At 48.5% G+C, this 20,892-nt stretch overlaps 1 protein-coding gene across 4 annotated transcripts in view; it reads right to left on the bottom strand.

The window, feature by feature from the left end:
• Positions 1-230: 230 nt before the first annotated feature.
• Positions 231-20,892, bottom strand: part of LOC133345691 (tyrosine-protein kinase Fer-like) — a 68,220-nt gene continuing 47,558 nt past the window's right edge. For all 4 annotated transcript variants that reach the window (XM_061556758.1, XM_061556846.1, XM_061556931.1 and 1 more), the window contains 11 exons: positions 20,605-20,676; positions 18,602-18,619; positions 17,150-17,338; positions 15,806-15,928; positions 13,360-13,413; positions 12,654-12,772; positions 10,423-10,517; positions 9,399-9,525; positions 4,374-4,531; positions 1,711-1,833; positions 231-1,047 (listed from right to left, as the gene is read on the bottom strand). In XM_061556758.1, coding sequence (XP_061412742.1) covers positions 902-1,047; positions 1,711-1,833; positions 4,374-4,531; positions 9,399-9,525; positions 10,423-10,517; positions 12,654-12,772; positions 13,360-13,413; positions 15,806-15,928; positions 17,150-17,338; positions 18,602-18,619; positions 20,605-20,676 — 1,224 coding nt within the window. In that variant the 3' untranslated portion in view covers positions 231-901. The remainder of the gene's footprint in view (positions 1,048-1,710; positions 1,834-4,373; positions 4,532-9,398; positions 9,526-10,422; positions 10,518-12,653; positions 12,773-13,359; positions 13,414-15,805; positions 15,929-17,149; positions 17,339-18,601; positions 18,620-20,604; positions 20,677-20,892) is intronic.

Genomic DNA, 20,892 nt, shown 5'->3' on the forward strand with positions numbered 1-20,892 from the left:
CTGTGTTGTCTCTCTCTCTCTCTCTCTGTGTCTCTGTGTTGTCTCTCTCTCTCTATCTCTGTGTGTTTCTGTGTTGTCTCTCTCTCTCTGTGTGTTTCTGTGTCGTCTCTCTCTCTCGATCTCTGTGTGTCTCTGTGTTGTCTCTCTCTCTCTATCTCTGTGTGTTTCTGTGTTGTCTCTCTCTATCTCTGTGTGTCTCTGTGTTGTCTCTCTCTCTATCTCTATGTGTCTCTGTGTTGTCTCTCTCGCTCTATCTCTGTGTGTCTCTGTGTTGTCTCTCTCTCTCTATCTCTGTGTGTCTCTGTGTTGTCTCTCTCTCTCTATGTGTGTTTCTGTGTTGTCTCTCTCTCTCTCTGTGTGTCTCTGTGTTGTCTCTCTCTCTCTATCTCTGTGTGTCTCTGTGTTGTCTCTCTCTGCTTGTGTGTCTGTCTTTGTGTCTCCGTGTCTGTGTCTTGTCTCCCTCTCAAATTTAGCAATCTTTGGAAGAACGTAATCAACCAGGTAGCTCTGTGTTGTATTGCATTATATTTCTAAGTTCACTAGGTTTGTTTTCTCTTTCATTTGTACCTGATGATGATTGATTGTGCTGCAATCGAAACATCGTATGCTATTAATTAATTTATTTTTTCTTTCCACGTGACTTTACCGAAAGAACCAAAGAGTAATTCCTGCAGTCACGAAAGCTCCAAATCAAGTTTGAGCAGAAACAAATGAACACGGATGCGAGCCAATGAATGAATGAATGCAATTAACAAACAGGTGAAAAGTAGAGCGAATGAGTGAAGAGGCGACTGAAAGAGGGAACAAATCAGGCGAGCCGGGCGGACGGCAGGCGGGCGGGCGATTGAGAGGGCGGGCGATTGAGAGGGCGGGCGATTGAGAGGGCGGGCGAGGGGCCAGCTCACGCAAAGTGTTTTTTGCTGAGGGAGGAGAGCTCGCGCTGAAGGTCGGAAAAGCGAGGCCGCTGCTTGGGCTCGTACTGCCAGCAGCGCAGCATGAGTTGGTGAACCTCCCGCGGGCATTTCTCTGGGGCCTCCAGCCGGTAGCCTGGACACAAGAGACAAAAATGCCCACCCCTCATTCATGTAACCTTCAACATTGCTGGGGCAAGTATTGTTATCGAGTACCAATTAAGGTCTGCACTGCACATTGAGAGGTGGGGTGGGGGGTGTGGCAGGCCCCCATGCCCTTCCACCGTTGATTCTCGTCCAGGCTTGTAAGGAAAAACGGGGTATTTTTTTCATTTGTCTATTAAGTACACCTCTGTTTGCCCAATTGAGTTCGAATATGTGCATCCTTCTAGCCTTGAAGGGGTGCTCGCTAACAACACTTTCCGAAACATCTTGTGTACGTCACGTGGAGGCATCGTTGCAAATGTATGTGCATACGCGTGGGCTCGGCACGCGAGCGGTGTTGCAGAGGTTAGCACACTGCCCAACCAACTTGGCAACCCGCGAGTTCGATCGCCACTCGTGGTCAAAATCAGCAACAAATATACAAACTGATCCTGGGCCTACCCCTAGTTTTACTCGGCCTTATACGAGCACCTGGTGAGGGGCATGTAAATATCGGCACAGGGGAGACGAAGGCGGCCACGCCACCTCGTGCGATGCCCTTAAACGTTTCTCGCTCACTGCACTTGTGCCAGCAGTCCGTTAAAGGCTACACGGAGTGTGTGTGTGTGGTGTGTGTGGTGTGCCCGGCACTCACCGCGTTCCACCTGCTCGCGAGCCTCTTGGTTAGTCATGCCGGGGTAGGGCATGCTGCCCAGGCTGAACGTCTCCCACAGCAGCACGCCGAAACTCCACACGTCGCTACACGTGGAGAATGTGCCTGCACAGTGGTGGGTGGGGACACAACGGTGAAACACCCGCCGGGTGGCAGTGCTGCTCGTGGACCCGTAACCCAGCGATGCGGGAAGGCGGCGAGGGTTGGTGGATCACACACATTCGCTAAACTCCTTCCCCTTACCCACATGCGTTGAGGTCGCCATCTCTTAGCTTGCCAGGGGTGCTGCAGTACAGCAAGTGGGTTAACTTCCATTTCAAGCAGTGACGTGCGGTGAGGTCAATGGCTGGGGAGGAACTGGCTCGTGTCAGAGCCAGATTCACACACTGAGGGGGGCGTGTCCTCACCGAGGGGGCGTGTCCTCACTAAGGAGGGCGTGTTAGACACGTCCCCCTCAGTGAGGCAGATGTGATAGCTGCCTCCCCTGGAGCTTTTTCATTGCAGTTTCATGATGAAACCAGCAAGCATAAATATCTTTATATACATACGTGAAATAAGTTACCTGGAGTATGGAAGGCGAGGAGATGAAATGAAGGGGTCTACAAACATTACATTGGTGACATACTGTGATAGTAACAGGCACGCGCTTATTGCCCGCGCTCCATCTAGTTACTGAGGGGTTGCGCAATCAGAGGGGAGGCTGAGCTCGTCGCTGCCTCACCTCTCGTCGCTTCCTGTATTTGTAGCGGAGCTCCGCCAATTTGGCGATTTTGACTATAAAAATTATTGGAATCGTTTAGAAGTGACATTTATAACACAGATCAGTGGAACAATCTTAATATTTATTTTATTTGATTATTCTTTTTTTTTACTTTTTCTAACATCTATTTTCATTGGAGTATGACAGGTGAGGCTCTGCCTCCCCTGCCTCCCCGGACCACACGTCCCTGATTTCAAGGGGATTGAGTTACTCCCCTCTCGTTTGTATGTATGTGTAATGACCGAACAATTACCCCAAGCCAATATGCAGCCACAATATGCAGCCTAATGGCTGCATATCGTGGCTTACGTATTAAATAGCCTAATGGCTATTTGAAAATATAAAATAAACAAAGGTCTCCGATTGGAAGAAAGAGGCCTCCATGGTGATTGGTCGGAACGCAGACTCTTCAAGGGATTGGAGGAATAAGGGTTGAGCGAGAAAACGGGGCAAGAGAAAGGATCCGTTTAGAGGGCAAGGACAGGGATTGGCTAAAGGTAAAAAACAAGACGAGAAGGTTCGAGACAGGGGGCTAAGGAATATAAAACGGGAGAGCAAGAGGAGTGGAGACTTTCGGAGGAAGATACAAGTTGGAAGACAAGCACGAAGCCTAGGGTGGTCCTTTATTACGGAAGTATTCAAATAAAAGTGGCTCATTTTACTACTTCGCCATCAGTCATTACATATGTATGTTAAACTTATTTCACAATTGTACGTAGCCAACTGTGCTAACCGGAGGTGTGGGGGAAGGGCAAGAAAATAAATACAAAAAGCGCTTCTAAAGAAATGCGTTTTCAATCAAGATTTAAAGATGCATGGCTCCAGTGGCTTCCTAATATCGGAAGAGCGTTTCAGACGGCCGCGGAAACGTGCATCTAAAAGCGCTCGATGACTTTCACCAGGTGCTGTGGTTTCTTCCCACATGTATAAACACTCATTCATGAAGTTGGCCAAACATCTTCTCAATATAAAACCACAGAAATTGAGCAATTGTTGGTGCCGGTACTGGCTGCCTTCCCAAGCACCTGTTTGTGGTCTTGGCCCATCTTTGTGTTTCCCTCTCTCTGCTACCTGCCCAATCCCCTCCGTCAGCTCATTCTCTCTCTCTGCTCTGTCAGTTCATTCCCTCTCTCTGCTGGCTGCCCAATCCAGATGTTCTTCCTCTCCCTTGTGGTGGTGGAGGAGCACCGTGCTTCAGTGACATGGAGATCTATGCAGGGTCACCAAAGGTCAACGACAATAAGCCAACGATAAACTGCACGCATTGAGTAACAGAAGGGGAAACCACCTGAACTACTTCTCCCAATGTAAAAAAAAATATTTGAAACCGTTCCAACAAATATTCAAAAAGATAATATTCATTATAATATTCATTATCTTTTTTAATATATTTTATATATTAATTATTCTTTAGGACAGCCTTCCTTGGTTGCTGTTCTGAGTGAGAGGCTGTTTACCAGCAATCCTGCTCATTTACCCAGGATGGACTCACCAAGTCTCAAGATCCTTTTATCAGGAAGCTCCTTGCCAAGTTTTTGCAGTCGCAGTAGCAGTGCTTACGTTAACCCCAACTGAGGGATCTACAGGTGATGCTTCAGCATTGGGATGTGTTTGGCCAATATCACTTTTGTTTTCGTAACGGGAGGGTACCGGAGAATCAGGAGAAACCGACGCAGTAACAGGGGCAGAACATACCAACTCCATGCAGAAAGGTGACCGAGTCAGGAATTAAAACCCAGGAGCCCTTGCTGTGAGACACAAGCGTTGTCACTCCGTCACCCCCCGTGGTGGCAGTTGTGCCGAGCACTTGACGATGAACCCGCAAAATGTTTCCGTTGTTCCCCCACCCCCCCACGTCCCCCGCCCCCCCTCCCCCAAAGGGTACCGAAGTTGAGGGCCTCGGGTGCCGTCCACTTGATGGGGACCTGCCGTAGGCTCCCGGAGGCCGAGTAGACCCCGTCCTCCTCCTCGCGCGACATGCCGAAGTCGCTGATCTTCAGTGACATCGCATCCCCCACCAGGCAGTTCCGCGCTGCCAGGTCACTGCACGCACATGGGGGCACGCACATAGAGACACGGGCATCTCCTCCCACCCTCCACACCACTGCGTGGTCATGTATGAACTTCTTTCACACCATACGTAGCCAACCGTAATAATTGGAGGTGCGGTGCTGAGTCTATGGGCAGTGTTGAGTCTATGGGCAATGCGGAGTCTATGAGTAGTGTTGAGCCTATGGGCAGTGTTGAGTCTATGGGTAGTGTTGAGTCTATGGACAGTGTTGAGTCTATGGGCAATGCTGAGTCTATGGGCAGTGTTGAGTCTATGGGTAGTGCTGAGTCTATGGGGCAGTGCTGAGTCTATGGGCAGTGCTGAGTCTGTGGGCAGTGTTGAGTCTATGGGGCAGTGTTGAGTCTATGGGCAGTGCTGAGTCTATGGGGCAGTGTTGAGTCTATGGGCAGTGTTGAGTCTATGGGGCAGTGCGGAGTCTATGGGCAATGCGGAGTCTATGGGCAGTGTTGAGTCTATGGGCAGTGTTGAGTCTATGGGCAGTGCTGAGTCTATGGGCAGTGTTGAGTCTATGAGCAGTGTTGAGTCTATGAGTAGTGTTGAGTCTATGGGCAGTGCTGAGTCTATGGGCAGTGTTGAGTCTATGAGCATTATGTATGTTGAACTTATTTCACACCGTACGTAGACAACCGCGCTAATCGATCTGTGGAAGGACAACAAATTAAGTACAAAAAGCGGGGAACGGTGTCCCGACCTGGGGTCTGGGGGTCCGCGCGCTCGTACACCAGTCTGTTCTGGGTGGTTGTGCTGGGCGCTGGAGTCTCTTTCGTGAGGCAACGTTGATTTTACGTTTATTACGCAGAGGCACAAACGTACGTCAGAAAAATCCTTCCGTCCTTCCGCACACAGTGACCCACAGCCTTCCCCCTCCGCTTGACGGCGATGGCAGGCGGACTCATATTCAACTGTAGAGTCGTAATTTCTGAAGTGTCATTAAAAAGTGTAAATATAAAATTGTGCTTAGTTTGATTAAGCGTGAACTAAATGTCTTTGGTGTTTACTTACGTGTCAATGTAATAAAAGTTATACTTGCCAATTAGTTAGTTATAGGAAGGCCTCGCTTTTAGAAATGACCCCATAGAACGACAATTCGCTATCGCGCTCTTTGTCCTGGGGAACCAAGTGAGAGCACGGAAACGCTTGGGCAGGCACTGAGCGCTCAGAGACACGCGGCAGCACTTGCGAGTTTATAAACAACACACCCCCGCCACCCACCGACATTTTAACTCCCTCCGCCTTGGTCTCTCCCGACATTTTTTTGGGGTGTTTTTTAATGAGCACTTTAGAGGCGTAATGTATGGGAAAAGGCCTGCAAGCGTTAGTGCTGGAAATGTGACCAAAGTGTAAAAAGAGAATCATCAGAATCTTTATTTATACTGGTAAATCCAATGAGCTATGAAGCGCTTTGTCACAGATGTCCAGTAGGGGCAGGTCAGAAAGTTACAACAAACAATACAAAAAACGATAGGAGTGCAAAGTATAGGAAAGGTAAGGCAATCACTAAAAATAAATACATAAGAGTCTCACTTTGGATGTTAAAATGCAAGTGATGAGGCCGGTTGCGGCAGTGAGCATCAGTTGGATGCACTCGTGAGTAAAGTACACAATACTTACTGATCTTATAATAAATAAACATTATGTAAAGTAATGTTTACCATCTGTATGATATATTATTCGCGCTATTACCAATACCCCCAATGAAGCTCTCATATACTGTTCGCATGTCAGAAATAACACTGTCGGGAACGCAACCCCATATATACAATGGTATAATGATCCCTTTGAGCACCGATTCGATTAGTGCTCACGTCTCCAAGAAGGAGTCTTGTGCGTTAAGCGAGATCTAAGTGTATTTGGGGTGCTGTGCACGCTGGCAGGGGTATGCGGACGGTTGATAGGTCTGGTAAGGAGAACACAACAAGTAGAATGTTGGCAACCACAGTTCTAGACCGGAATCTGATAGAGTCTCGAGACAACTGACCGACAGACCTATTTTGTCAGGTCTATGGTTTACGACGGTCCGATTAACAACAATCCACAATTACGACATTCACAATGCTACCATGGATCGATTTACAATGCATAAACTTGATTTACGATGCAGAAACTTGATTTACGACGCAGAAACTTGATTGAGGACGTATCTTCCGTCATGACGCCGAATGCATTTGGGCAGTCTGTGACTTGGAGAGGAGCTGTCCATTCTTACCCAATTGACAACCCCAGGGTTAAAAACGCGGCAGTCAAAGCAGCACTGAAGGACCAACACGAAGCACAAAAAATCCAGAGACCCCACTGCAATCAGGAGGGCCAAATACGCAGTCCGAAAAGCCATCAAGGCGGGCAAGAGATAATACAGGGACAAGTTGGAGGCCCCACACTGCGACTACAACTCTTGGAGCCTGTGGCGTGGATTACAGTCCATCATGTTATTCTTTTTCAATCTACGTGACTTTACCGAAAGAACCATAGAATATAAAGGGATAAGAAGCTGCGAGGTAATCAACAACACCTCCCTCCCCGACCAGCTCAACACCTTCTACGGACGGTTCGAGGCAAGCACAGCAACCATTGCCACCGCCAGCTCCACAGTCCCCCCCGCCTCCCCCTACGTCCCCCACCTCCGTCTACCCCCACGTCCCCCACCTCCGTCTACCCCCCATCGCACCAACCACAGCTCTCCTGCAGGCGTCCTTAGGCTCAACAGAGGTGAGGTGACACAGATCCTACGGCAGGTTGACACACACAAGGCAGCCGGCCCAGACGGGATACCGGGACGTGTCCTCAGGGCATGTGCACTCCAGCTGGCCCCTGTGTTAACAGACATCTTCAACCTTTCCCTCGCCCAGGCTGTCGTTCCAAATTGCCTCAAGACGTCTACCATCATTCCGGTCCCCAAAAAGGCCAAAATGACGTGACTTAATATCCACAGACCCGTAGAGCTCACCCCCACCATCATGAAGTGCTTCGAGAGGGCAATCAAGAAACACATCAGCTCCATCCTACCAGATACACTGGACCCCCTGCAGTGTGCGTATCGCACTAACAGGCCCACGGACGATGCTATTGCAATTACATTGCATAAGGCACTGTCCCACGTGGAGGTGAAGGAGGGTAACTATGTGAGAAAGCTGTTTATCGATGACAGCTCAGCATACAATACCAGTGCTCTCCATCCTAATCTCAAAAACTGGAGGCCTTGGCTGTGAACGCCACCCTCTGCAGTTGGGTGCTGGACTTTCCAACGGGAAGACCTCAGGCGGTAAAGATTGGCAATAACATCTCATATTACCTCACCGTCAACATAGGTGCCCCCCAAGGATGTGTGCTTAGCCCCCTCCTGTACTCCATCTACACTATCGACTGTACAGCCAGGTACAGCTCCAACACCATCATCAAGTTCGCCGACGACACGACAGTGCTGAGCCCGATCACCAACAACGACACCACGGCTTACGTGGATGAGGTGACGGCACTCTCGACGTGGTGTCAAGGGAACAACCTTGAGCTCAATGTTGGCAAGACCAAGGAGCTGAATCTGGACTTCAGGAAGAGGGGTAAGGACGTGCCACTAACCATCAAAGGGGACTCAAGTGGAGCGGGTCAACAGCTTCAGGTTCCTCGGAGTTCACATCTCAGAGGACCTGAAATGGTCACGGCATGTGGATACACTGGTGAAGAAGTCCCAGCAGCCCCTTGATAACCTCAGAAGGCTGAGGACATTTGGCATATCCGCACCTGTTCTCAGGAACTTTTACAGGTGCACCATTGAGAGCATCTTGACTGGCTGCATCACCACCTGGTACGGTAACTGCACCGAATGGGACCGGCAGAGGCTTCAGAAGGTGATGTGGTCCGCCCATCGGATCACAGGTGGCGTGCTGCCCACCCTGAGAGACCTATACACCAAGAGGTGCGTCGCAAAGGCCCAAAAGATCATCGCCGATATTCCAGCCACCTGGGCCATGGCCTTTTCATCAGAAAACAATCCAAGAGGAAGTCCAGGATTGCGGCTACCACCAACCGCCTCAGGGACAGCTTCTATCCCCAGGCCATCTGGATGCTCAGCTGAGCAGAGCCTCGCGCAATATCCGCCCAAGCCCCACCAACCCTGATTTTGCTCCCCACTATCCCCATTCACACCCCCTCTCCCCCCACCGACTACACGAGACATTAACCAAACAAGAACATTTTGCATAACAAGATCATTTTTAGCTCACCTGCAGCGGACCCTATTTCTGCTAAGCACATGTCACTTTTATCATCTGCATAGCGATTTTACTTAGTTTTTAATAATTTTATTTAAATGTTTTAATATTGTTGCTGCTGTTTACATAGTTGTTGCTAATTTCCACAAGCTGAGAGCAACACGGGAACAAAAAATCTCACTGCCATGTACCTCCTGCATGCATGGGTAATGTGATCAATAAAGCTGACTTGTGTTTTATATTCTCCAGTGTTTTTGTGTATTTTTTCACCTCTCTAACCCTATTGAATATGGCCGATGAAAGGAAAACACATTGGCAAGTGATGTTTCCACTGTTTCTACTGTCTATGGGAAAACAGGGTCCCGGTTTACAACAATCCGATTTACGATGGGGTTCCTAGGTTTCCCATTGTGTCATGAAAGTGGGGAGCGCCTTTAGTGTGTGATGAGGCACACAAAAATGGGCAGAACTCAGGAATGCTGTTTACAGGGCCGCTACGATTTCACGCATTCGGGAAGATGGTTTTGTGCAGTGTCAAGCGAATCGTCGAATCTAGTTTCTGAATTTGGTTGTGAGAATTGTGGGGTGGGACATTGGGTAGGAGGAATTGTAAGGGGGGGGAGGGGGGCCGTACCGATGTATGCAGTTCTTCCCCTCCAGGTATGTCATGCCAGCTGCCGCCTGCTCCATCATCTTCACGAGCTGCTGCTGTGTGAGGACACGTGAAGTGTCCTTCCGCAGGAATGACAGGAAGTCACCACCTGCTCACGCACAGAGACAAAGGACAAATATCCTCTATGTATAGCCTTTTCCGGACTGTTTGGGGCAAGTGCCGTTCGCAAACGCCGATGAAGGCCAGCACACCACATTCGGGAATGGTGTAGCCTGCAGTACACTCAGCCGCCTTAGTTTACACACCGCACCGTGGACTCATTTAAGGTTGAGTCGACCGAGCAGAGGGGCAAGACTGGCTCAGATATTAGTCATCGATGCGAGCTGGAATTGAACTCCGGTCGCCAGGTTCGTTGTGCGATGCGCTAACGACTGCGCCACCGCTCCCCCACGCACACCCCTCATATAGCCTTTTCAGACTGCTGGGGTAAGTCTTCTTTTTCTTTAGTATGGCCGCTGATGTAGATACACAACAACAAATTACAATTTCACATTCATCTGGTCAATTCAGACAACCGTGTCAGGAGCCAGCGGAGTGTATCATCGCTGTAATGCCTCCTTCGTATTTGTGGATCAGGCACTGCGTCGTTATACGTTGTACGATCTTTTCTGGATGACCACAGGTCGCATACTGGGGAGTTATAATTTTTTTATTCGCGCATCAGGTGTCCGCATTTGCTGCCATGGTTTGCGCAGTGGGCGTGGTTTAGGGTGGACCATGAGCTTCGTGGAAGATCAACCCAGAGATCTTCTGCGTTGGGTCTTTCACAGCAAGTCAATGTTTGTTTGTGAGAGCTGGAATAAGTGCTGCTAGGCCAGTATGGTGCACTGGCGGTGGAATTAACAAAAGTGAATAAGTGATTGAGCGTATGAACAAGAGTGAATGAATGGGATAGAGTGAGCATAATAATAAGAATAATAGTGAGTGAATTAACTCGAGTGAATGAGTTGCGCAACTGAGTGAGGAGCGAATGAGGGGGGGGAACCTTGCACAAGCTCCATGACGATGTAGACAGGGTGTTTCTGCGTGCACACTCCGATGAGGCGGACGATGTTGGGGTGGTCATACTGCTTGAGAATCCTGCGACGCAAAACGACAAGCGACATCAACCAACGTGCCGCCTGCCCAGGGGATGTGGCGCCCACTGAAGGTGCCCCCGGTGGCGAGATGTTAACTACCTCGCCTGGTATGCAGGAGGTCGTGGGTTCGATCCTGACCCTGACGCCTGCCGCTGTATAATTGGAGTTCTCCATGTAGTCACGTGGATTTTTCTCCTGGTCCTCTCCGGTTTTCCCCCCCACATTTAGAATCAACATGCGTTGAGTATTTCACCGCTATAAATTTTGCAAATGAGGATAAGCCACTTAGTTGAGCTATCATTTGTAGCCAGGTCCCTTCTGAAAAAGAGCTAAATAGCTCAGTGGGCCTTACCGGCTAAAAGAAAAATTGTTAAGTTCATTTTATAGTTTATAATGGTCGACGCTGCCGAGATCCTGGGTGCAATCTCTGAGTTCCCGCTGTTCGTGGTTAAACCTGCTTCTCAGCGGAGACCGTGCCCAAAACCATGGTGGCCCGCTCACGTCACACCAATTGAAATTTGTAGTTTTATCAAGTGGGAGCGGAATTAGGAGCGATGAACAACTTGGCTTATAAGCCCCTTTAGCCGCATGCATGTAGGTAACTTTTTTTCTTTTCAGCTTTTTCTGTGCTTCCCCCTCCTCTGTTTTTCCCTCCCCCCCCCGCTAACCCTGACTTACCCTTAGCATGCTGGCTGTTATTCTTCTCCTCCCCCTCCCTGTTTCCCCTCCCCATTTAAATCTTCATCTTTCCCACTTGCGCGAGACCCCCCCTTGGCTGGGGCAGTGGGGGTCCCTATTCCCCTTCCTTCTCCTGTCACGTGCTTCCGCCGAGCCGGAATGGATGCCCGCTGACACATACATAAACTCATTTTATTGAGAACTGCTTCTTGTTTTTAGTTTGTTGTCCTTCCCCCGCACCTCTGGTTGGCTACGTAAGGTGCGAAAGCAGTTCAGCATAGAGTGCATACTGGCCATGTAATAAACCCAACCCATAGACTCAGCACTGAACCTCCGATTTAGCACAGTTGGCTACATATGGTGCGAAAGAAATTCAACATACATACATTTTGTATCCTGTTGTTGGAACTTTACAGTGTGGTTTGTCGGGCTCGAATGTCGTTGTAATAAAGTGAAAAGAAACTGAACAAATCGATGTGCAGTTTTATCGACGTGAGATAAACACTCCCGCACACTTGGACCACGAGATCCAAATTAACTTGGGCTGTACGCACAGCGAGACCGGCTCATGGGCAACCAACGAGATTGACGATGGGTCAGCAAAGGCCGTGCGCATCTCAGTCCGGCCGCAGACTCAATATTTTACACTGGGTGCGCGTCGGGGCCGCCCCCGTGGGGTGCCCTGTGGCTACGCTGGACGCCCTTCAGTCCAGCACCAACATACGTGCAACCCCCTCGCTGCCAGTGGGCGTCGAGGTCGCCAACCTCCCGGCTTGCCAGGGTCTCATGGCAGCACAGCAAGTTAATTAATAATAATAAAATGTATGTACGGGGTTAAGTGTTACCCCCTCCCTCGCATGCGTGGGTTGTCTCCTGGTACTCTGCCGTGGTGGCGAAATGTTATCTGTCCCGCCTGGCATGCAGGAGGTCATGGGTTCAATCCTGAGCCCGACGCCTGTTTATTTAGGATTTGCATGTTCTGCCCGTGGTCGTGTGGCTTTTTCTCCGGGTCCTCCAGTTTTCCCCTCCACATTTAGACTCAACATCACAAGAGTATTTGGCTGCAACAAAATTTCCACATTATAATGATAAGTCACTTAGTTGGGCTATCATTTGTGGGCAGGTCATTTCTGAAAAAGAGCTATATAGCTCAGTGAGGCTTACCTGGTAAAAAAAAAGAATAGTTTAGTTTACTCCGGCCTACTACCACGTGTACAAAACACTTACATGGTATAAGAGTTGGCCAAACACAACAATATAGGGCCACAGAGCTTTGGCAATTATTGGCACCGGTTCCGGCTGCATTCTCGATTGTCTACGGTTTACTGCGCACCTCTGGATTGAATGAAACCAACATGCGGCGTAACGCATTGGCACAATGCTACGAGTGGCAGAAACACACACACGAGGCGTTACGAGTGAGCAATGCCTCTCATGTGGGTGCGCTCCCACCACCCACCGGGCTTCCATGAGAAACTTGTGTTTCATGTCCGTGGGCAGGTTGTCCCGGCATGTCTTCACGGCCACGCTCACGTTCTCCGGCTTGAGCAGGCCCTTGTAAACCTCCCCGAAGTTTCCCTGACACAGACGGAGGAACGACAGCGCTGGGGGATGTCAGCCGTTGGCGCCCTTCCTGTTGAAGGCGCTCGATGCAAGAGCACGAGACAGTGGAACACCTGCGACGTGAAACCGTGGCTATCCACGGTGTCGCTTGTTCTGCAATTGAGGCCACACGGCAACTCGATAGCCACGATTACGAACACAGAGCTCACCTATTCCCTATTGCCCATTCTCTTCCTCCTTCCCTCCCCTCGCTCATCCACTCCTTCCCGTCTCTCCCCTACCCTTTCATAACACCTCTATCGCTGTCACTCATTCCTTAGCCCATGCACGCCCCTAGCTTCTGAATCATTCTATTATGTTACCATTTTTTTATATGTTATGCAGTGCGATGTTCATGTGTGTGACTGCGGTGCGATGTTCACGTGTAAGACTGCTATCACATAGCCATAGGCATGATTCAAACTTAGGTCGGTGGGTTAATCATGCGGTACACTCATCACTGCGCCAGCTCTCTTCAACACCATCCCCATCACCCCTCCTCCAACACGAACACAGACGTACAGACACAAACGCAGACACACACACAACACCGATCCACTCACCCGTCCAAGCTTCTCCTGGAGGACAATGTCGTCATGATTTAAAATCCATTTGTCCTGCAAAGAAGTCAAAGTAACACATACATAAATATATATCATATTTATATGGCGTCCTTCACACACACACATTGCATCTCAACACGCTGTAGAATTTGTCAGAGGCACGGAGAAACCACAGGCGAGTAGCAAAGTAGCCATAACCAGCACAAACAATTGCCCAAGCTCTGTAGTCCTATATTAAGAGGATTTCTCCCCAATTCCAATCCCCATACAGATGGAAATTAACCCGGCTTGCTGTACTGGCACGATACCCTGGCAATCCAGGACATGGCGACCTCGATGCCTACTAACGTGAGAATGACCCACAAATGCTCCGTCTCTACAGTGCTGCATTACAGGCCGCATACAGCAGTAACCACCTAGGTTTGAATCCGGGTTTCTGACGCTCTTGAATAGTGAGCCGAGGCTGTCGGCAGGCTTACCAAGTGGCGGTGGACAGTCAAGTCAATTAATTTTTGGTTAACACGCAATGCCTTTCTGGCACAAATCTGCCCACCCAAAGCACACAGCCTGATGTCCAATTAAGACCCATAGTACAATAGGCTCTGCCACGTACAAATTAGCATAATACGTAAATAAACAAATACAGTCCTATATCGGTAGGACGTCTTCGTTCATCAAAATCTCTGAACATCTCGTAAATGTAAATAAAGATATTAAGCTTAATCCTAATGATATTCTCGTAAGTTTTGATGTGACCTCTCTGTTCACGAGGGTTCCGGTCAACGAGTCAATTAAATTACTCGACACTCTGGTAACGAACAAAGGTTTAGCCAAATATATCCCAAGACTAGCTGAACACTGTCTAAAGAACAGCTACTTCTTGTGGCAAGGTGACTTCTATAAACAAAAGGAAGGAGCAGCAATGGGCTCTCCTTTGTCTCCTGTGATAGCGAATTTGTACATGGAAGATTTTGAAACAAAAGCAATAGCTTCAAGCACACTAAAACCATCTGCTTGGTTTAGATATGTGGAAGACACATTGGTGGTCTGGCCACACGGCAAAGATACACTGAACGCATTTCTAAATCATCTCCACTCGCAAAACCCATCCATCCAGTTCACCGTAGAAGTGGAAGCTGACAGAACTCTACCATTTCTGGATATTCTGCTCGGACGGGGTCGAAATGGTAAAATAACACACGGTGTTTACCGAAAGAAAACACATACTGATGCCTATCTGAATGCAGAGTCATACCATCACCCCGCACAGAAATCTGCAATTATCAAGACACTCATTCATCGAGCTAAGACAGTGTCAGATGGTGACAGTCTGAGAAGTGAAATTCAACATGTTAAAGAAGCGCTGTAAATGAACGGTTACAATGATGTACAAATCAACAGGGAATTGAATACCAAAACCAAATCAAATAACAAGAGCATTGAAACTGCCCAAGTAGTTAAAACGATCAAAATACTGTACATTGGGAGAGTAACTGATAAACTAGCCAGATGTTTGGAAAAACAAAACATCCGAGTCAGATTTGGCACGGTACATAAGATCCAGAATTTAATATCTGGTACAAAAGATGTATTACCGAAGCTATAAACAGAAGGTGTGTATAGGATTAACTGCACGTGTGGTAAATGTTATGTTTGGCAAACAGGACGAATGATCAGCATAAGACTAAAAGAACATCAGAAAAATATAACACTCAATTGATTTTGATAATGTTGAAGTTTTGAGCAAAACTAGCTAATACTGGCAAAGACTAATTAGAGAATCTATCGAAATTGAAAGAAATCAAAATAACTTTAACCGTTCGGTTAGCTACCGTCTAAGTGCTGCGTGGAAGCGAATCATAAAATAATATATTATTTAAATGCATGCCTACAAAGGGCAGCGTACTTCAATCGGGATTACCGTTGGTAGGGCTATTTTAATAAACACAATAGACAGGAAGGACAAGTTCAAAGGGCTCGCATAAGGCACATGCATCATGTACGTTGCCTCTGTAATCCTCCCCCCACATTGTGCAAGAGCACAGAAGGGTGGTCAACACATCTACGCCTCTACATAAGGAACGAAACAGGTGGACTTCTCCACAAATCTGGCTGTCGCCTGATGAAGCTGGTTGTAATTACTGGCGAAACGTCGTACTCAGATTGTAAATGTTGTGGCTTGGCTCTTCAACACACCAGCGTGCTGCTCTAGTGACGAATTGGCCACTTTCTGTTTACGTGACAACCATTACTAGTTGGCTGTGTCGGGTGGTGGCGGGTTTAAAGACACATTTATATATTTACGCGATCTAACCCAAAAACCTCTCATGGATGACAATGGAGATAACGATGATGCTGGTGATCAGGATAATGATGGTGACAACAAAGAAGACAACCAGTGTAATGTTTGTATAATGACAATGACGACGATGACGCTTTGTCGTACCTTGCCGATGGGCCGCACGAGCACGACACGTGACTTCTTAGTGACCACCTGCTTTGAGGAAACGTGGTGCTCGATGAGCTGCACGATGGATGCGTAGCCGTCGCCCTCAAACTTGAACAGGTTCTGCGCCGAGACAACGCCACAAGCACGCGCGCAAGGGGAAGCCGTTGGGCAAACCGAATTGGTCGCACGTTGACACAAACCCCATTGTCCACAGTAGAAGACAACCCGCTCGGCGAATTTACAGCGACGTGCGACTCATCGTCACGTGACACGTCTGCGAACTCGCAATTGGTAGTTACGATCCTGACGTGGATAGGGCTTGGAGTTAACCAGCAAGAGGGCTGGGGACAGAGGGGTGCTCTGATTGTGCGACTGCTTGCTCAGATGTGGGCAAAGTAATTTGGGGGGACGAGTAGGCTACGTGACTTCCGAGAGCAATTTGGATGTGAAACTGATCGCTCAGGAGCGGACGTGCGTCTAGGACGTTGTTCTTAGAGGTGGTCCGGTGGCTCAGAGGTCAAAGATGCCGAGCCGGCACCACTGGGACCCTGGGTTTGAGTCCGGGTTCCTACCAAATGTGATTTAAAGTGTAGTAGGTTGATGATCTCAGCCCAGTCACCAATGACGAGAAGAAGAAAAAAACATCACATACAATTTGTTTTTGCATTTAAATTGATATTTCAGAATTTTAAATATCCGTTTGACTCTCAGGTGGCAAGGCAGATGGGAAATTGCTATCATGTGTGGAACAGAGGTCACAGTAATATCCTCTTCCAATTTGTAAATGGCGAGAAAAGCCCATCATAACAGAATAGGAATGCAGTTTGGACAACGACGCGTCTCCAACAAGATGCACAAAGGTGTATAATGCTCAAAGTCTTTGTGCATTGTGCAAAAACCATCAGCAGTTCATGAAGAAGTGCATTGTGGTCCTCGTCCGAGGTCACCATGAAACTAAATTTGAGTAAAAGCGACCAACTGACAGCAGCAGTGATGCAGAGGTAACCAAATGTGGACCGCTGTCATCCTTATTAGGACTCATCAGTCACCAATACTCATTGGTGCTGTTATTATTATATATCAAAGCTATATAGTTCAGTGGACATTACCTCGTAAAATGAAAAAAAAAATGTATTACACTGGTTTAAGCAGGAACGTATCACCGAGTCTCAAGACTCTCTCTTTCAGGAGGGTCCTGCCAAGTTTTCACAGTAAGCCGGGGGGGGGGGGAGGGGTGGGATGGTGCTTACGTGCAATCCTGAGGCATTGGGATGTTTAGGCCAGCAGCGGTCAACATTGCTCTCGGCTCCAAAGCCCACGCACCCCCGCCCCCAAACTCACGTCGGTATTCTGTATGATGAAGTGGCGGCACTGGCCCCCCGCCATGGCGGAGAGCACGTACTCGCCCGGCTTGCCGTGGCTCTCGCGCACCAGGAAGTCCCCCTCGGAGCTCACCAGCCGCTGGGCCTCCTGCCGCGGGATGGCACCGTGGAACCACTCCTGCGCATCCAGCGGGCGCGTCGGCAACGCCTGCGGGGTTACAGGCACAGCCCCCTGCAATCAACTCGCTCGCTCATTGCCTCGTGCCACCGCTGGCTTTTCGGCCTTCCCTTCCACACCGGTTAAAGGCGGGGGTACCCACGCTTTACTCCACCGTACGCGACCTGCCCAATCATAAGGCATAAGACCCATTAACCACTGCCGGGTGGGACAGAGGCCGGGGGATTTAAGAAACGTGCACAAACGTTTCAACTGCTATACTCTTTGGTTCTTTCAGTAAAATCACGTAGGAAAATCTTAACAGATCAACTGCTGTGCCGAGAGTTGAAGCCGTCGGCCTCTGCATTGCAGGTCATCCTCCATCCGCTCACTCCTCCCCCTTCTTGTCCCTCCTCCGACTGTCAATCTACTGCTAGATGAGGGCAATCCCATGCACCACCGAGTGAGGAGTAGCACTTGGCAATCGTCCTTCTCCATCTCTTCACCCACTACCTCCTCCCCTTCCTCCTCCAATTATTCCCCTCCTCATCTTCCCATCCTAAAACTCAAAACTATTCTTATTTTACCAGGTAAGGCCAACTGAGCTGCTATATAGCTCTTGTTCCAGAAGTAACGTGGCCATCACAAATGATAGCTCAACGAAGTGGCTTATCATCACCTGGAAATGTATTGCAGCCAAACAATCTAAATGCGCGATGTTGATTCTAAATATGGATGGAAGAACCCGAGCACCTGGAGAAATGTCCACGCTACCATACGAAGATAGACTTGCAAACCTCAAATACACAGGCGTCAGGGTCAGGATCGAACCCACGGCCTCTTGCATACCAGGCAAGGTAGTTAACATTTCGTGACCATGGAACCATATTTAATATCCTTCCCTCCTTTCAATTGCTACTCCTCTCATGCCCAATTTCATCCCCCGACTCTGCTCTGCCCATCTTGTTCACTCCACTGCTGGATGAAGGCCTTCCCCACGCCGTATCGGTCGTAAGGGTTATCTGACAACACATTCATTACGTCAATATGGACTGAAGGGGAGCGGGTGATGGAGGGGGGGGGGACCCAGGATCCGTTCAGATATCACTCGCCACTGATGTTAGCTGTGGCCGGGAATCATAGAACTATGGGGCGACACGTTCACAGAGCCGCGTGCCAACCACTGCCTTACTTGGCTCCAATTAAAGTTGCGTGACGTACTCATCACAACAAGAGTCGCGTTCAGAGATGCGATAGAGGCTTTTAATGGAGTGCCGTGACGAGCGAATTACGAACGAAACCGTCATCGGTTACCTTGTTTGTGGGCGACGGCTGCAGGGAGGAGGAGGAGGAGGAGGAGATAGAGAAAGAAGCGGCAATCAATTGAGGCATTGCAGAACAAAGCACAGCCACAGACACCACTCGAGAATTCGCTGCGTCAGTTTGTTTCGTTGCGAGAGATTTAAATCCCTTTGGCCAGGGTGATGAAGAGTGTGTTACCATGTCAAAAGAATTCCACGCGTTCAGTTTATGACCAGGTCTCTCTGTAGCTCCGGGTAAATAACAGCATTGGGCGATGTAACGTTTTGCTGCCCTGCACGAGCTTGCATTTAGTGTAAAAAAATTCGGCTTGACTTGATGTATTTATATAATTTGTATTATTTATTTATAGAATTTTCGTGACTTTCTTGCCTTTTCTCTATTTTGCACTCTGTTTGTTTTGTATTGTTTGTTGTTGCTGTAACTTGCCGACCCACCCCTACTGGCCATCTGTGGAAAAAAGAGCTTCATAGCTCATCAGATTTATCCAGTCGAATTAAAGATTCTGAAAATAACCAGATATCTTACACGTGGTGTGGGTCATGCGTAAGTCGATCGTAACCGATAATAGATAACATAATTAATAACACAAACCATAATTAATTAAATCTTGACTTAAAAGCTTTCGTGACTGCAAGAATTCATATTTGCCAAGACAAAGGTACTCTGCAAACCCATTGGCTATCAGCAAAGATTCGTTCATGAAGCCATCCAGATATATAAACACAGACACAATTTCAACCGAGAAGATGGGTACAAACTGAGCAATCAAGGACGTTAATCACCAGTTTAGGTCATAACTGGCTGTGATGTTCCTATCCTACCTACCTATGTTAGCAGTTATTTTGGACTCTCCGAGTTACATTCACTAACACAGCCAACCTTTAGGTGTGTTAAAAAATGGCGGCTTGCCACTGCGTCGTCCGGGCCCGAGCCGAGCTTGGCCACCCGCCGAGCTTACATTTACATTTACAAGCAAGTTTCTCTCTCCTACTCGCTTCTACATTAACATTAGCTGCTCCGCCCATCTCTAAACCTTTATAAACAGCCTGTCTCAGCAGATTTCCCTCTTTTTCACCTGAAGACGATTGCTTGCGTTGCGGTCGAAACGTCGTGATTTAGATTTTGTTATTTTTTCTATCTACATGGCTTTACTGAAATACCTAAAGAACATAATTAATAACAACGCTTACTTCATTAACATTTACGTACATAAATATATTTTACATTAATAACATCAACATGTCAGTGCACGCGTCTGTATGATTGTGTGTATGTGTATACATGTGTGTACGTATAAATGTACGTATGTGTGTGGGTGTGTGAGCGGGCGTATGTGCATGTATTTTGTGAGCGGTAGCATCGTGGTGAGCGTGCGGTGCTTCGAACCCGGCGACCTGAGTTTGATTCCTGCTCATGGCTAACAGCGGTGACGAATATATGAACTGGTCCTGGGCATACCCTAGCTCCACTCAGCCTCAAATAAGTACCTGGTGCAGTTTCTAAACATTACCACTAGGGAGACGAAGGCTGTCGGGCATGGTGCTGGCCACCCACCCCCATGCGTACCGTTCCGCCAGTCATAGGTGCTCGCAAACAGCACTTGCTCCAAAAGTCTTTTATGACTATACGTGGGATTGTTGTCTTGTGTGCGTGTATGATTGCGCACGCTTGTGTAAGTGAATGTGTGGAATGGTGACCGCGAGCGTGAATTTAACTCTGGCAAACAGGGTTTAATACCCACTCACGGCCAACATCGGTGATGCATACATGAACCGGTCCTTGGCCTCTGCTAGGTTGACTTAGCCTTAAATGAGCAGCTAGTGCTGCGGTGTATAAACAGAGTACTGTGGGGAGACAAAAGTAGACAGGCATGGTGTTGGCCACCCACTCACTTGTGTACCATGCCGACCTTTATCGCTGCTTACTAACTCAACAGTCTGGTAAAGGCTATAGAGCGATTTTTCATGTCTTGTGTGCATAGTGTACACCTGTACCGTTGGCTTTGAGAACTTAAATATCCCCGTGATGGACTGCTTGAGATCCAGGGTCATCGCCTTCATCCCATCCTAAACCGACACCAACAACAACAACAGCAGCAGCATGGGTGACAGCACAACTGCAGTGACGCTACAGGCACGATGCTTGGGAGACCCAACGCGCGAGCCACCGTGACGTTCATGCTCGGCCGCACGGCACATGCCCACGCGTGCTCACTGCATGGCCACCGGATCGCCATGTTCAGTCAACAGCGGCCGTACGGGGGGGTGGGTGGCATGACCAAT

This window comes from Lethenteron reissneri, chromosome 1 (genome assembly GCF_015708825.2).
Source record: "Lethenteron reissneri isolate LAM-NWPU_2019-01 chromosome 1, ASM1570882v1, whole genome shotgun sequence".
Taxonomy (NCBI): domain Eukaryota; kingdom Metazoa; phylum Chordata; class Hyperoartia; order Petromyzontiformes; family Petromyzontidae; genus Lethenteron; species Lethenteron reissneri.